Source organism: Falco naumanni, chromosome 6, assembly GCF_017639655.2.
Source record: "Falco naumanni isolate bFalNau1 chromosome 6, bFalNau1.pat, whole genome shotgun sequence".
Classification (NCBI taxonomy): Eukaryota; Metazoa; Chordata; class Aves; order Falconiformes; family Falconidae; genus Falco; species Falco naumanni.
In genome coordinates, this window is record NC_054059.1 from 19,032,743 (window position 1) to 19,046,456 (window position 13,714).

General features: G+C 41.3%; 1 protein-coding gene across 2 annotated transcripts in view; it reads left to right on the forward strand.

The window, feature by feature from the left end:
• GCLC (glutamate-cysteine ligase catalytic subunit) overlaps window positions 1–13,714 on the forward strand; it is a 36,118-nt gene that overhangs the window by 5,570 nt on the left and 16,834 nt on the right. For both annotated transcript variants that reach the window (XM_040597779.1, XM_040597778.1), the window contains exons 2-4: window positions 8,509–8,621; window positions 9,969–10,151; window positions 12,899–13,012. In XM_040597779.1, the coding sequence (XP_040453713.1) occupies window positions 8,509–8,621; window positions 9,969–10,151; window positions 12,899–13,012 (410 nt within the window). The remainder of the gene's footprint in view (window positions 1–8,508; window positions 8,622–9,968; window positions 10,152–12,898; window positions 13,013–13,714) is intronic.

Sequence of the window (13,714 nt, forward strand, 5' to 3'; positions counted from 1 at the left end):
ACTGTAACTGATAAAAGAATGTTGTGGTTTGACCCCAGCTGGCAACTAAGCCTCATGCAGCCGCTGGCTCACTCCCCCCTCGGGATGGGGGATAGAATTGAAAGAGTGAAATTGAGAAAACTCATGGGTTAAGATTAAGACAATTTTAATAGCTAAAGCAAAAGCTGCACATGTAAGCAAAGCAAGAAATTAATTCACTAATTCCCACCGGCAGGCAGGTGTTCAGCCATCCCCAGGAAAGCAGGGCTCCAGCACGCATTAACGGTTCCTTGGAAAGACAAACTCCATCAGTCTGAACATTCCCCTCCTCCTCCTTTTCTCCCCAGCTTATGTTCTCAGCATGACATCCCATGCTAGGGAATACCCCTTTGGCTGGTTTGGGTCAGCTGTCCCAGCGTGTCCTCTCAGAGTTTCCCGTGCCCCTCCAGCCCTCTTATTGGCAGGGCCCAAGAAACTGAAAAGTCCTTGACTTAGTATAAACATTCCCAAGCAACAACCAAAACCATCCATGTGCTGTCAACATTGTTCTCACACCAAATCCAAAACACAGCACCGCACCAGCTGCTAAGAAGAAAATTAACTTGGTCCCAGCTGAAACCAGGGCAAAGATGCAGTAGGTTCAGAGAGCATCACATTGTACGGTAAAGGTGGTGTTCTCAGTTTACAAAAAATTTCGCTAACCTGATGTAACAGAAAAACAGCAGATGTCCTTTTAGGATAATTACTTTACAAAGCCTAGATGTCCTGTGGAACAAGATGCTACATGATAGCTTTGAGGCAGAGATAGACACTTAAATGGACAACAAGAATAGACAATTTATTATGGTTTCTTTAAATTCCATGTGCTGCCAGATGTACATCCCTCTACCCAAACCACTTAGATAATTGCCAGGTGACTCATGGGATTTCTTTAATGTTCATCTGAAACTCCCTAACTAGCTTTTTATTGTATATGTTGTAAACAAAACAATCACAAAAAATACTTGTATTTTCCTGGCTGACAATAATAGAACTTCTTCTAAAAAAATTCAGTCAAGTCATTATACGGATTCATCATCAATATTATGGTGATTTCGCATTCTCACTTTGTACAAACTGCTGCAGCATATTGGTGTGCAGAACTTTGTTTTAAAGCTTTTCCTGGGCATCTTGTGCTTAGAGTAAAGCTAACGTAGCCTGAAGCCTTACAAAATTGTTTTTTACATTTGAGCTCTTGTCATTTTAAGACAATCACTTTTAGCCTCCTCCTTCCCCAGCGAAATTCCCCGAACAGAATGTGTTTTTGAATTTCTTTCATGCAGAAATTCCTCATGATGGCCCCTTGCCAAACGCAGCATGTGTGGATGCATCTGAATGGGAGCTGTCTTAATCAATGTATTCGCCTGCTTGCCGCGTGGGGGGAAGCAGCACTCGTGCATGGTTTGGTTATCGTGTCTGCTTGTTCAGCCTCTCTCTCTGAGCTTTATTTGGCTAAACAAAGAGACAGTGGCATTATTTGTTTACAAATAGATAGTGCTTCCTTAAGATGTTTTGTAGCTGCACCTGGTATTTATCATAGTGGCGTTTCTGGGGCAGGATCTAAAGGTATAACGTTAATGTATCAGCTCATGTTGCTTGACAGTCTTGAGTGTATATATGCAACCTCTAAAATGAGTACACTAATGTATGCAAATATAACTCCTTAAATCTTGACTTGAAGATGATGGGTGCCCTTGAAGAGTCTCCATATTTATGCATTCCGTGCTGATTGCTTTGGCTGATGGTCATGAAACTACTTTTTCTGCCTGGCTGTAATCCTCATGTCAGGGAAAGCCTAAACTGAATTACATCTAAACCCTCTAGCTCTCAAAATGTGTGTGATGTGTTAACCTCCCCAGTGACCAATTACTTTGCTTCAGCTCCCTCCTGCTCAGTTCTTCCATGGCTGGGTGATATGTGTAGGTTGTAGTGTGGCACCACTGACCTATCTGTGAGCTTTGCTGCTGGATGCTATAAGCATGTGACAGTGTAGGACTCGCGGTAGTTTTATAGTAAGATAATTTTTCAATAGCTAATTTTGCAATTCATGGAAGCCAGTATGGAAGGGAGGTGGGGTTTGCGGGGCCTTTTCTTTTTTCTTCTTTAAACAAGTTGAGTTTTTTCACAAACAGTGACCAGCCCCCGTAGTAAACATTGATTTCTTCCTTCCCACTCTCGGATCTTAAGAGAAGCTTAAGTTGTCTGCTGTTTGTATATTTCTGCTAAGAATTACTCTGTTCACAGAGAACTTCCTCTGTGGATGTTAAGTGAATTGCTGTGGTCTTGTCATGGCATTGTCTGTTCTAATTCCTGTTTTGCCACAGGACTTCCTCTTCTTGCTATGCAGACACCTTATTTTAGTTAACAGTATGAGAAAGGGTGACTCAGAAGGATGAGTACAGGAAAAAAATTTGTTGATGTTGCTTATTTGGTTTGTTTGGGTTTTTTTCTTCTTGCTTTCTGATGCAAGAAGTTTGCAGCATCTTGTTTCACAGTTGAATAAATGGTCTTTTCCTAGTCCATAAACACATCTAGCTTGTGTGGAGTAGAAAATATAACTGCGCCAAAAAATCCTTGGCTTTTTCTGTCTGAAACCTAAGAATTCATAAGTGAGTGTCTTAAAGTTGTCTTTGCTGCAGAAATTTAAAATTAACATTGGCCGAGTCTTTCTATATCATGTTAACCTCAGGTGTTACATAGTACAGTAAAGAAGAGACAGTTTGTTCTGCAATGGACCGCAAGTTGTTCTTCAGAAGTGTGCAAATGGTTATAATATCTAGATTTTAGTTTTAAATAACCCAGTTTCCTGGTTTGTGGTGTGTGCAGCACAGGACATCCTCTAGTCACCTTGTATCACCAGCAGAAGATCTGCAGCCCTGCTGTCAGCAAGCGGGAGGGGGAACAGGCAAGAGCACTTCACTGGGGCTGGCTGTGTTGACTGAGATGAGAGCCCCTGCATCCTCTTCGTTTTCTTTATCTGTGATCATCTTTAGTGTGGTGTAGAAGTTCGTCGTTTTTTGCTTATTACCAGTGTAATACAAAGCATTAGTTGTGTTTTGGTTTTGGGGCAGTCTGCGAGTCAGTGTTGTATGGAGCTGCAGACAGTGCTTGTTCATTGGATTGGCCGCTTCCAATCTGCTTGATTTAAGCATTTTGGGAAATACATTTGAATCTTGGTTCTGCTGTTCATGGCAGATTTTTGAAATGTTTTCTGTGGCAGAGAACACCCATGGTAATCTCATAAGCGAAGTGCTCTGCCTCGTGCCGGCGCGTGGTTTGGGGGCTTACTGGCTAGAAACAGGGTAATGAGCCTCCGTGGCATTTCCAGACTTGTTTTCTTCTGAAATTTGCTCCCTCAGGGCTTAGGCTAACCTTTGTGGACCAGTAAGCCTTTCATTAAAGGTACATTACCTGCTGGTTATTACTGTGGCTCCATGTTTTATCATAGCAGTGGTGAGAAAATAACTGTGTTTAAAAAAAAATTGAGTATTACGCTCTACATTCATCAGAAGTAGGTGTAGCTCTGGAAAAATCTGCTTTTTCCATCTTAACACTGAAAACTTATGGCAAAGGTTCTTTAATGAACAATCAGATCATTAAAGCTTTGTTCTCCTTTAGACTGCTATTTTAATGTTACACGGTATGTTAATGATGCGTTAACTGACCAATAAAGATATGGGGGAGCTACTTCCCCCACCCCCATAATGGAGCTTAATAACTAGTGAAAGGGGGTTTGTTTCTTTGATGCTCTTGAAGTATATTTACCTTGATTTCATTTTCTACTGTATACATAGATATGAGGCATACTGCATGAGAATGATTGTTATGTTGTAGTTGCTTTTAGTAATAGTAAACAGAAGCTATGAGACCTCATCAGGTGTTTAGGAAAAAATTCCTATTTCTCTTAAAGCTCCAGGCCCGAGGGAAGGTATGTATGAGACCACCACTAACAGTTACTCCAAATACATGTGGCAATAGTTGTCTGGTGGAAGGAGAAAGAAGCAGTCAATAAGATTGTCCTTGAGGAACAAGCAGTGGTCCATGAGTAACCTGTGATCATGCTTTTATAGAATCACAGAATTGGTTGGGTTGGAAGGGACCTTAAAGGTCATCTAGTCAACCCCCCCAGCTGTGGGCAAGGACATCTTCCACTAGATTAGGTTGCTTGAAGTCCCATCCAACCTGATATTGAACACTTCCAGAGATAGGGTATCCACAGCTCGGATGGATGATCAGGAGCATGGTGAAAGGCAAATGCAGGGAACTTCTTCACAGGTAGAGAGCATACAGGCTTGCACTGCTTTCCTTTCAAAAAAGCTTCTCTTCAGATCATTCTTCTTAAACTATTTTCTTCTATTTTATAATCTTCTCAGCACCTTACTTCTGAGTTTACCAAAGGCCAGGCTTCATGCTTGCCTGTGTTTTCAAATGCAGAAATACCTTGTGGCAAATACCTTAAAAGGGATTTTAACATGAACTCTAGAGCAGAGGCTTTACTCTCAACTATTAGATGGGTTTCGTTCCCAGCATACTTAGTATGATGGTATGTGAGGAGGCATTTTGATGTTGGAAAACAGACCACTGTTAAGTATTTGCACGGTGATACTATGTGGGACATGCATCAACTTCAGTTCTCCTTGTTCCTTAGAATTGCTACTAGGCGCTTGACTGATATTTCTTCATTTTTAAGTAGTGTCATTTCTGCAGAATAATAGTATGTGTAATTATGGTCAAATAACTCAGGCATTCAAATACAATTTCAGACATACCCATTTCCAGAGAATGACCATCTTTCACTTGGCCACTGGGCAAGTCCAACACAACTGTTTGGTTAATGCACAAAGAGTCGTTTCGCTCCTCCCCATCTGAGAGGCTTCAAGGTCCCACTTGTGGCTCTTATTTATAGAGGCGACATCAAAGAATTGTCAAAAGCCTGAGATTTCCTTGGTAAGCTGACTGTGAGAAACTGTTCTGGGTGCTGTCCTGCTGGTAAGCTGATGGTGCATACTCCATCCCCAGAAGATACAGCGGTGGAGTGAAGCTGGCTTGAAAGTACTGTGTAGGTACACTATGTTGCAAGTCAGTAGTTGAGAGGAAGGAAGCCAGTAAAGAATAGTTTTTCTTTGTGTTGTCTCATGGGCAGATCCGTTGTACTCTGATTAGTTGCTTTAACTGAGAATTTACTTGGGTTTTTTGATGCGCTGAACTTTGAACCACTGTTGGAGGCTTACCCTGTATGTGTGCGTAGGATTTACAGCTTTTCCTTTGCAACCTTTCTGGCCAAACTGTTTTTCCTTCTCCTGGTAAGGTGCCACAGCACTTCTGCGAGTCAGACAGACCTGGGCTAGTTGGAGAGGTTCATCCACTGAAGCAGTGCTAAGCGTGTCTGTCTGCAGGGCAAAGCTGGGCGGCCGCCTCTTATCCTCTGCAGCCTTGCAGTACGTGCTGCCTGGAGGATGGAGATGCCTAGGGTTTGCTGCAGGGTGAGAGCACCCGCAGGGCAATGTGTCTGCCTTTCTTACGATGGCAGGGTGCCCTTTCCTAGCTGTCCCTTAGCAAGGCTGCTTGTCAGCCATCTGCATCAGTAATGTGACCTGACATGTATTTTGCTGTTTGCTAGGGAGCCTAGTTAAAATTGGAGAGAAGTGAACTCTGTAAAGAGCGTGGCAAAATCATGAATTATGGATGCTGGGTGAAACTCCACATATTTGGCTTTTGGACCCTTGAAGCTCTGCCAGGCATGCTGATGCTTTTAGCTTGTTTGCAGTTCTGTGGACTTTATTGTGGGTAGAAAACATGTTGAGAACTCTGTGAATGATGAGCTGAAGTTAAATGTAAAAAATGTGTGAACTCTGAATTTGTTTCTCTCCTTCTAGCTGTAGGCTAAATCTTTTGATGAGCTTAAATTAAATTCTTTAAGGATGCCATTCAGTCAGTCCCTCTGTTGGCAAGATACTCTGTGGGTTACTTGGAATTGTTGGCAGCCATCTGAAGGTTTTTTTTTCTTTTCTCATTAAAATTAATGGCAGATCTTGTGTGTGTTAAGACAGCTTTGAAGATTTAGTCAGTGTTTCTGGAGGCAAGAGTAGTAGTTGTTTCTAAAGCTAGATGCATAAGCGCAATATATTCACAACTGCACTTGGATGATGAAACATTTTGATTTCTTCGCTTCTGCCTTCTTGGCTTAAGTTTTCTTTACGCTTCTGGTTTATTTTCTTTTGTGAAACTTGTAATACATTTATAGAGAAGTAGGGTGTTCTCACCACCAGCTCGTTGCAGTTAGGTTGGGAGAGGGGCTTTACAACAGAAGGCTAATCACAGTAACATTTTCATGTAACGGTGGACAAATGCTTAGCTTTGGGGTCTCTCAAAGGCAGCTGCAGTTCCTTTGTGCTCCCTTCTGCTGCTTGTCCGTGCAGGCTGTATGGTTGGGAGGCTGGGCATGTGGCGGGCTTGATGTCCATTCATGCATCTGTCTGTATGACTTGGAGAACTGTGCCCTTGTGCAGCTCCTCTAGTTTAGAGTGGGTCTGAGTGAGGATGATGCTTTTGCAAAGCAGGAGGAGATGATGTTGAACATGGTAGGAAACTGGAAGGTATGAGAGAAGTCCTTTTTTTCTTGCCAGTAATCACGGGTCAAGTGTCACTGGAGAGACTGGTACTAGATAGTAACTAAATTAGTGCTGGAGTGTGTTCTGGTTGACTGTAGCCTGTAGTTATCTCAAGTAATTATTGTGGCATAATACACACAAACTGTAAAATATACCACACAAAGAAATTGTCTTGCGCAGAAACTAGGTATTATTTTTCTTCAGGGGATTAAAATTTGATCTTAAAAAAATATAGATATATTTAATAGCTGAACGAGTCCCTCCAGAGTTTGTGTCTAATCAGATTCTGTAGAATTACAAACACTTGGATAACGCTGCTTTGTGATTTAGTCACAAATCCCAGCAGAGGATTATATTGTCAACAGTAGCAAGCAATAGCTCTTCCTCGAACACTGAAGCAACCAAAGAACATGAATCCCACAGATCCACTTGCAGCGTGGTGGAAAACACTGCACAAGTTCCCTGTGTTGTGGCAAGCTTTTCCTGTGCGCGTCAGACTTCTGTACAAAATAGAGGTTGCCGTAAGCTGGTATGCTTCAGTGCCACCATCTTGCATTAATCTGAATTCCTGGGGCTGGAGCAGTGGTGTTTGGTAAGTATTGGTTGGTGCAGCTCTAGGCAGTGTCAGGAAACAAAACTGAGGAGTGCAGCACAAAACCTCTGAGTTGTAGCAGTGGAACTACAGCCTCAATTTTTAACTACAGGTTGATGTTTGTATTAGATGAGCTGTGGAAGTCTTGGAGGCAGAGATTTGAGAGCCTCCAACGAAAGACACTGTGTATCACTGCTGGTTCAGCTGGAGGTTTTCAAAGCCAGTACCCTTGTGATGCATTTCCACGTACTTCTGCTTTTACATGGTAGGCAACACATGGCACTTGGGGGCTGTTTTGTCTTTTCACCCTTTCCAGAAGAATGCAAAGGACCCCCTGCCAGATAGGTGTTGGGAAGTAGGTTGTATCAGGAAGTATTGAAGGGCTGCAAGGTCCAGTGGCTGTTAGGTTGCCATGCTGAGTAGTGTTCTGAAAGCCTTTATAGGAGCTTTGATAGCAAGTGTGCGTGGTGGTTAGGAAGTTTGACATGAGGATGTTCCAGGTTCAGTTCATGCTTTCAGCTAATCTGTTAGAGAAACAATGTTCTCCAGTGCTGGGACGCAGCACAGCTGGTGGTGGCTTGTTGGATCGAGTGTGGGTCACACCCCAGAGTAGGGACAGGGGCAAGGAGACAGAGGTCCATGGGTGAGGTATGCTGCTGGGCAGGGGGGGAAGAGAAGGTGGCTGCAAAGCTGAGTCAAGAAGGGATGGAAACCTCAGTGCTGTGCCACGAGCTAGAGTGTGTTAATAGCAGGACTGATGCTGCCTGTAACGACCCTGGGCTTTCTGTTGTGTAAATGAGGTGTCTTGCTAGTCTTAAAGAGCTCCAACAAGCGATGGGTGTAAATGGATGTCTTGTTTGTAGAGTGACTCGTTTGTTTGTTTGTTGTCAGCAGCAGAGACTGACTCATGGAATGACAAAGAGATGTGTGTGGCTAGTAGTAGGGGTTTAAATTTTTTGTCCGAAAGGTAATGTGAAGACAGATACAAATTCAGGAATCTTTTTGCAAAATATTCACAATTAGAAATGGGGGGGGGGGAAATGTCAAGGCTGATTTCAAGGAATTTCAATTCTATATTAAAGATGAAATAAGCTTGCAGCCATCTTCTCCAGAATGGTTTACCGCATTCATAGCTAGTGATGGTTTGTAAGCTTCTGTAGAGGTAAACTTCATTCTGACATCCTTTTTTTTTTTTTTTTTTTTTTTTTAACTTGAGGCTTAAAATTATATGCCAGTGTGTTTGTGTGTGAACAAAAAATTACCATTTATTTTTTTATTATTTACAAGGTGGAATATATGTTAGTAAAATTTGATCATGAGAATAAGAAAGTGCGCTTGCTGCTCTGCGGTGAAGAAGTTCTTCAAACACTGCAAGACAAGGGAGAGAAGGTAAACCCCAAGTGAGTAGCTCTTTCTTTTGTTTTTTTTTTGGTTGGTTTTTTTTCTCCTGTTATGATACTGTACAGAATTTTGTAGAGGTGGTTTAACTTTCAAGTCTGCTGTTGTAAAACTGTAAACCACAAATACAAATATATCCTGGGGTGCAGGAACTGAAAGATTTTGAGTACTCTTGCATGCAGTCCATGCGCCTTTTGTGTCATGTCTGGGGGGGGTGGGGGGAAGGATGTGATGGTGAGTGTACAGAAGTTGCAGTTCGGGTATTTGGTCTTGCTCTGGTTTTGTGTCTGTGTGTGCACAGTAACCATGTACTATAGCCCTTCCCTGCCCCATAAAGCATACTTACATGTGCACTTGCTCCTGTATCCCTGGCTACAGGACCAAGTGGGGGCTGGCTGTATAGGGAAGCCTGTTGCCTGTAGGAGCCCTCTGCTGTTCTTGGCAGAGTTAGGAAGGTAGATTTAAGGATCGCAGGGCAGTTCTCTCTCATGGAGTTTTCAGGGATAATATTACATCCTTATTTCAGCTAACCAGAGAACTGTAAATTACCTTCTAACCGATGGCAGCAGAGGAATGAAACCAGAGGCAGCCCAGTGTTTTAGCTGAAGAGAGCCTAAAGCAAGTCACAGCTTACAGGACGGTAGAGATACAGGGAGAAAGAAGACTTTTGTGCCCTGGACCTGTCTGCTTCTTTGTAGGTACCTTAACCTCATCTTCTAGTGAGGCTTTCCTGCCTGCCTCCCTCAGTAGAGGGACAGTTGAAAGCCTACAAGAAGGAATTCCTTTGCTTTTAGGCTCAAAACTTACTGCCAAAAGAACAGTAGGAGAGTTGTGGCTCTGCCTCTGGTGGTATGCTCCTTAGAGATGGCATGGCTTCGCGAGGGGATGGGAAGGTATTACTTTTCAGGGGTGACTAGGTGCACTCATACTTAATTTCCTAGCCTGATAAATTTGTGAAACACGACCAGGTATTCACAGGCAGTAGGAAGAAGAAATTGGGCATAACTTTTGCCTTTGCTTGTACTGTGGAAGCAGTAGGATGTTCTGTATTTTCTGGTTTCAGTTACAACTCCAAGAAGCAAAGCTTGAGACCAGGTGTTTACAGTTTGACATCGGCAAATCCTACTTGTGCTCTACAGCAACGCTTCCTACTGCTAAATTGTGCTTTAATTTCTTTTTGCTGCCTCCTGGCAGTGAGGTACATTGGAAGGTACATTGTGTTACTCTATCAATTAATCAAATTTAGGAGATTTTTCTTGAAAGTTGCATTCTTTTCGGAAATTCTCACAAATAATCCATCTTTTCGGAAGTTGTAGAAATATTTAAATGAGACTGTTCTTTTATTGTAGCCACCCAACACTCTGGCGACCAGAATATGGAAGCTATATGATTGAAGGAACACCTGGGCAGCCATATGGGGGAACCATGTCTGAATTCAACACTGTGCAAGACAACATGAGGAAAAGACGACAAGAGGCCGCTTCGGTGCTCAAAGAAAATGAGGCTGTTTGCACTGTGACATCATTTCCAAGGTGAGATGGTTGTTAAAGTGTAATGCTATATTTCCTGTTCTCCTTACACACTTCTCCTTACTGCATGTAGCTAAACTGTACAATGAAAGAGAGCTGGACAAGATTCAACTAAAGGATTTTGGCTTAATGTTCCAGTTGTATTTCCTGGAATTGTTATTGCAGTGAGACAAATAAGCATCTTTTATATTTTTAGGTTACTTCTGATCTGTGATGATTTTGTATTAGGAACAAATACCAGAATATTTGTAACGTGAAGTGTTGTATATAGTCTGCCATCTTGAATTGATATGGCGAATCATATATATGAGAGTTCTCTTTACCTATTTTGCAAGAATTGATCTTTATAAATACTAGTTTCATAAAACATGGCTAACCTGCTCTATTTTTTAGCACTGCTTTTTCACTAAAGCACATGGAAACTTCCTTTGGTGGCTTTGGAGCACACAGTAGAACAGGAATGTGATTTAAGTCTTCACTTTGTAAGAATAAACTTCTATAATACTGTACTTCCTGAATCTAGAAAGGAGAGTACCTCTCCTGTGTTCATAACACCCTTGCAAAAGGTAGATTTCCTCCTTTTTATTGCTGTAAAGAGACTTGAAATTAGATTCAGGATGTACTTCATTACCTATGATAAACTGTACTTTGTGACTTTCCTTCCAAACATAATTCTAGGCAGGGATTTATTACATCCATTCTAACTAGCCTGGTCAGTCGAATGAAGATCGTTATGCTTAAAGTAGTAAAAAAACTGCTTTGCGGTAGAAGAGGAAGCAGCGGGCCTTACTGCCTGATTTCTTGTATGGTACAGAATGCAATGGCCCTAAATTCTTGCTGAGAGCAGGAGCAGTACAAAATGTGACTTAGCAGCAAAGTTCAGATACCAGAATGCCTGCATTATGCCCCATGACTGCTATTTCAAGAACACGGTGCTGATGAAATATGCTGTTGCTTTATTTGAGCTATACTAGATATTTTTGAAGTATTAAAGAGCTTATTTAAAGTCCAATGGTTAAGTAGTTCAGTGTGTTTCAAAATTGAGGGGGTTTTGCCCTGCAACCTTAAAAGTAGTTTATGTCTTTCAATAAATTTTGTATACAAACACTTCAGACAGAGTCTTGCAAGGAATAAAGAGAGAGGAGTTCTTCACTTTGTGGATATGGATGCTTTTTACATTGCTGTAGGAACAATACATTGAACTTCAGTGAAAGCCAATAAATAATGAAATGTGGTTTGTTTATTACATATGGATCATCCCAAACATAGTTTCATCCTTCAAAGATTTCTCTCCTTAGGCTATTTAGTTTCTTACTTTTGCCTTTTGCTATTTTGACATGCAAGTCCCTGTTGGTTTGACTGGAGTCTTGCTAACGTGTATTTCTGAGGTTTTGCGGGTTTGGGGTTTTTTGCTACATTCTCTCTACAGTAACATGTACATATGCCTGTGTATGTCCATACATATACATGTGTGTATAACAAAAATAAAAATCTGTGCATCTGAAAAGACAAAAAAAACTTTTAGAGTGCTGACAGAAGAAAGGTAGAGTAGTAGCCTTATTCAAATAAAAATAGCTCAGTTAAAAATCAACAAACCTGAAAATGCTTAAATATTAAAAAAATACTAGCTTAGAAGCTACATGAATATCCCTAGTTCTCAAATTTGTGAGCCCTCACTACTGGACCAGAAAGCTGTTTTCTTTCTTGAGAACTGGAATAGTGCAGTTTAAAATGTTATACTTACCTGAGTGATGATGTTGGGTTTATGTGTTGTAGGACAACTTGTATACTTAAACCAGGAAGAAGAAACCAGTATGTTGAGTGTAAATAGTATTTCCAGAAAAGTTTCCTGGTGTTTCAAGTAGTTTGCTTGTAGTTGTATTGGCTAACCCTTTGTATACATCCAGATACTAGAGCCTCTGAAGAGCACAGTCTTTGTCCTTTATGCTGTGCAGCATGGAGAAACTAATCTTCTGCAACTCTGCCTCCAACTACTAAAATACTCCTTTGTTTCAGTTGTACTGAAAACCTAGTTATTCTTATTTCAGATGACTCTTAAACTTACAATGGGGGGGTTCCAAAGCGGGGGGAGGGTTGTATTCTGATTTGCTTGCATATCTGTCAGCATTTTACACCTGATAGCTATAATTTTTCTTTGCTTTTATTACATCTCTCTCATGCAGTTTTTCAGAGTTCTAAAATGGCAAACTGCTGTGGGACTTGGGATGTGTGTATCGCTTGAAACTAATTCTGATTCTTAGTTGGTTAGGTACCTCTTAAGAGGGGCAGATTATTGAGAGCAGAGCTGGATAAACCGGTCAACATTAACCAGTGCCCCTAGAGAAACTGTTTAAGGCACAGAATGGAGCTGCATGTCAGTATTAAGGACTGGTGCTAACACACTAAAACGTGCTTGTACTCTCCATAATGTTGTGAAGTTTCTTGCTTCAGCCACTGGAAAGGTCCACGTTTACTGTCCAGTGATAGAATAGTGGTTAGTTTTTTGGTTGGGGGCTGTGGGTGGTGTTTTGTGTTTTTTTTTTTTTTTTTAAAGGGTCTGTTTTAACCACCACAGAAGCTGGTTGTTGTCAGGTGCTGACCCTTTAATGCATAGGTAGCAGTCTTGAACAGTGCTTCAGAAATACTCACGGTACATGCAAGTTTTTTAAAAAAATCTTATTCCTTTGTTTGCTAGAACAGTATCACAGTCTGGTTTTATTACAGTTAGATCTTACTGTTCTGTTACATAGGTTAGGGTGTCCTGGGTTTACACTGCCGGAATATAAGCCAACGCCAGTAGAAGGAGGAGCTTCAAAATCCCTCTTTTTTCCAGATGAAGCCATCAATAAACATCCTAGATTTAGGTAAGAGTATCTGGGGAGTTTGAATGAAAAGCTGAATATTTTTCTGTGCCTAAATGTCATAAGCGTACCTGCAACTTCTTCACGTTACTGGAACAGACAGCTGTGTGGCTGATCGCTGCAGATACCACAGGGACTTTGACAGAGATGGTTATGATGACATGTATTTTCTGTTAAAGTGACTTTAAGTAAACTGTTCAAGTAACCTTATGTAGTTAGTAGTTCACGCCATTATGGTGCAAAAAGTGTTGATCATGCTACTGCAAAATTGTTTCCAGTTTGAAATCCCGTGGCTAACCACTTCCATCACAGTTAATCTGGCTCTTGCTCATCTATGTCACAGCACCGTCTCAGTGTACTCAGTAACTTGCCTTAGTTACTGTGAAACAGAGCATGGCATCAAACTATTCTGTAGTCTTGAGAGGGATTTTCATTGTAAGGTGAGACTTCAGAGAATTAAAATTGTTCTGTTGAAAAACTAAGCATACCTTTTCACTGGCCTGTGTATTCTTCAGGTCAGTAGCCTTTTACTTCTGCCTGTTCTGTCAGCATAGTACTGTGAAGTCCATCAAAATAAGACTGACTTGGCTGAAGAAAAATTCGATGTTTTAATCTGTTATAGTCTACCTTAAACTAGAAAAAGAAGAGTCCTGAAGGAAAATGCTCGATGTAGATAGAAAGTTGACATTCTGAAACGTTGAGAAT